We start from the raw sequence: 3406 nt of genomic DNA on the forward strand, positions 1-3406 counted from the left end.
AACTTTTAAAAAATGCCGTGACGGCCGTTCCGTCACATCACGCGTCCTGGGCACCCGTCACTGTCAAGTCCCCGTCACGATCACTTAGTCATCCATCACCATCACAGTCACAGACCCCTAAAGCCGTTACCGTCACCGTCACATCATCCGTCACATTTAGGTCATGGCGACGAGTGACATGATGGATGACGCGCGCAGATCCCTACCAGAAATTAGAAAAGCAAATCCAATAATTATCTTTCAGCCGGATTTGCACCTGAAATTATAAATAAAGACTGGTATTTTCAACGAACGCCACGTGTTCTCTTCCCATTGGCCAAATGCTCCTGGTCGCATGCGCGCACGTGCGAATGGCCGTTATAAACGAGGACAGAAGGCAGGCAGTTAGGCACTACAGAGAGAGAGAGAGAGAGAGAGAGAGAGAGAGAGAGAGAGAGAGAGAGAGAGAGAGAGAGATCGCCATAGCCGGGAGCTTCAAAGCTTGGAGGAAATGGCGACGGCTTCGTTCATCAAATCCTCTCCAATCCTCGAGAAATCGGCATGGCTTCAACGCAGATCTCTTCCATTCACGACGCCCGCCTCTCGCCGATCTCTTCCTTCAAGATCCGTCGCCGTCCGCGCTTCCTACGCAGACGAACTCGTCAAGACCGCGGTAAACCCTAGCCTTCGATTTCGATCCCTTTCCTCTCGATTATTGCCACTGATCATTGCAACGGGAGTTGTAGAAATTGATTGCGTCGCCAGGAAGGGGGATTCTCGCCATGGACGAGTCCAACGCCACCTGCGGCAAGCGGCTGGCCTCGATCGGGCTGGAGAACACGGAGGAGAACCGGAAGGCGTACCGCACGCTCCTCGTCTCCGCCCCCGGCCTCGGGGATTACATCTCTGGGGCGATTCTCTTTGAAGAGACGCTCTACCAGAGCACCGCTGACGGTGAGAAGATTGTTGATGTTCTTGGCAAGCAGAAGATTGTGCCTGGGATCAAGGTTGATAAGGGGCTTGTTCCTCTTGCTGGCTCCAATGGCGAGTCCTGGTGTCAAGGGCTTGATGGCCTCGCCGCCCGCTCCGCCGCCTTCTACCAACAGGGCGCTCGGTTCGCCAAATGGCGCACCGTGGTGAGCATCCCCAATGGGCCCTCCGCTTTGGCCGTGAAGGAGGCTGCTTGGGGGCTTGCCCGCTACTCCGCCATCTCCCAGGTTCATGATTTCTCTCAGTTTTTATGCTTTTGAACTTTGATAATCTTGCAGTATCTTGTCAGTAACATTGAATTTATGAGTTTGGGTGGAAAATCAGGATTCTAACCTTAACATTAACCTGGTAGCATCTATGATTTTGCATGCTTTTCAGACTTGGAGTTCTCATATAGTATCATGTTAGTGACAACAATGCATCGTGGATATTGGAGACATCTTCTTTTTGATGAGTTTTTTTCTGGAAAATCTGTATTCTAATACATACCTGATAACGACTATGATTTAGGTGTTTTTGATCTTTGATGTTATTGTAGCACCATGTTAGCGACATTAATTAATGAATATTGCTTATGTCATCTTTATGTGTGAGTTTTCATGGAAAGTCAGTATTTTAATCCGAACCCTGACCTGATAAATCTATGATTTTCTATGGTTTCGAACCTGGAAATTCTTATAGTATCATGTGAGTGACATTGATTCATGAACATGGGACATATCTTCGTCTCTATGAGTTTTGATGGGAAATCAGTACTCTAACAGCTATGCATTTTTATGCATTGTTGAGCCCTGAACTTCTTATTTATGATTTTTCATGGAAAATCATTCTTATAGCCCTAATCCTAACCCTAAATTGGTATTGGTGCCTCCAGGAAAACGGGCTGGTGCCAATTGTGGAGCCGGAGATCCTCCTCGACGGTGAGCACGGCATCGAGAGGACCTTCGAGGTGGCTCAGAGAGTATGGGCAGAAGTCTTCTGTTACCTTGCAGAGAATGGGGTGTTGTTCGAGGGGATTCTTCTCAAGCCAAGCATGGTGACCCCAGGCGCTGAGTGCAAGGACAAAGCCACGCCACAGCAGGTGGCTGACTACACCCTGAAGCTGCTCCACCGCAGAATTACCCCAGCCGTCCCCGGCATTATGGCAAGCTCTTTAAACCCTAAACCCTAAAACCCTAAAATAAACCCTAAAACCCTAAAACCCTAAAACCCTAAAACCCTAAGCCCTAAAACCCTAAAACCCTAAAACCTTAAACCCTAAACCCTAAACCCTAAACCCTAAACCGTAAACCGTAAACCCTAAAACCCTAAGCCCTAAACTCTAATAAACCATTGATGGTTTGATAAAGCTTGGATCTTTGCAGTTCTTGTCAGGGGGGCAGTCAGAGGTGGAAGCAACATTGAATCTCAATGCCATGAACCAGAGGCCCAACCCATGGCATGTGTCATTCTCGTATGCTAGGGCACTCCAGAACACTTGTCTGAAGACATGGGGTGGGCTGCCGGAGAATGTGGATGCTGCACAACACGCGCTGCTGGTGCGGGCGAGGGCCAACTCTCTGGCTCAGCTTGGCATGTATACCGGAGAAGGCGAGAGTGAGGAGTCTAAAGAGGGGATGTATGTCAAGAACTACAGCTACTAGAAAAGGAAACAAGTAGGCATCTTTTTTCTTTTTCAAATCTTCCTTGGTTGATTTATCTTTTCAAGTTAACCCTGAGAAGGCATCGAGTCTTTGTTCTTCTGTGATGGGTTTTAAATCGATGCATTTCTAATTTTTCTTGTTCCAAGTTTGTAGTTAGAGTTTGGATGTGTAATATTGCCAAGCAGTTTAAAGTTTATTCTTTTGATATGATTATTGAAAAATGGATGTGTTAATTTGTAACTTTGGAATGTTGAAGAAAATCTAATATTGTTCTTACTCAATTATGTACTATCAAACTCTTTGAGAATCACATGTTATCATACATTGAAACTTGAATGAGGGAATTTGAGAGATAATAGTATCATGATTCACTATAAATATTATGAAACCACATGTCATGTATACTAAAATCACTCTATGTATGAATTAGAGCCTAAAATAAACAGTTAAATGAATAGGATTTCATGTGTTGAAATTTCCCAGAAGTCTCTGGCTGTTTGGTCCAAATTTTGGAGATATTTTTCAGATTATTTTACTGAATGTACAAGTTAACGAGTTTTAAACTGCATCTGAATGACATTTTTTGGGGTAAAAAGTGATAATTTTTAGATATTTACCAGCTAATTCTTGGACGGAACAGATCAACTAGGGAAGGTTTCAATCCCCACGAACCAATAGAAAGAATTCCAGTGTATGATTTTTTCCAAAGACATGCTCACCAATATCATAAAATTTATCCAACAACACAACACTATGGCCTTTCTCCTGAACCATTTGCACAATAGGTTAGAACT

General features: G+C 44.7%; 1 protein-coding gene across 1 annotated transcript; it reads left to right on the top strand.

Annotated features, from left to right (window-relative positions):
- The first annotated feature begins 383 nt into the window (after window positions 1–383).
- Window positions 384–2819, top strand: LOC144715277 (fructose-bisphosphate aldolase 1, chloroplastic-like). Its single transcript, XM_078590209.1, has 4 exons — window positions 384–652; window positions 726–1196; window positions 1844–2113; window positions 2334–2819. The coding sequence occupies exons 1-4, from the start codon at window positions 491–493 to the stop codon at window positions 2610–2612; spliced, it is 1182 nt and encodes a 393-aa protein (XP_078446335.1). The 5' UTR covers window positions 384–490; the 3' UTR covers window positions 2613–2819.
- Window positions 2820–3406: the final 587 nt, after the last annotated feature.

The sequence above is a fragment of the Wolffia australiana genome, chromosome 18 (assembly GCF_029677425.1).
Source record: "Wolffia australiana isolate 7733 chromosome 18, ASM2967742v1".
In the NCBI taxonomy this organism is placed as follows: domain Eukaryota; kingdom Viridiplantae; phylum Streptophyta; class Magnoliopsida; order Alismatales; family Araceae; genus Wolffia; species Wolffia australiana.

Coding starts and splice junctions, on each gene's coding strand:
- LOC144715277 (XM_078590209.1), top strand. CDS start 491: ATGGCGACGGCTTCGTTCATCAAATCCTCTCCAATCCTCGAGAAATCG. Junction 653..725: donor ACGAACTCGTCAAGACCGCG/GTAAACCCTAGC, acceptor CGGGAGTTGTAG/AAATTGATTGCGTCGCCAGG. Junction 1,197..1,843: donor GCTACTCCGCCATCTCCCAG/GTTCATGATTTC, acceptor TGGTGCCTCCAG/GAAAACGGGCTGGTGCCAAT.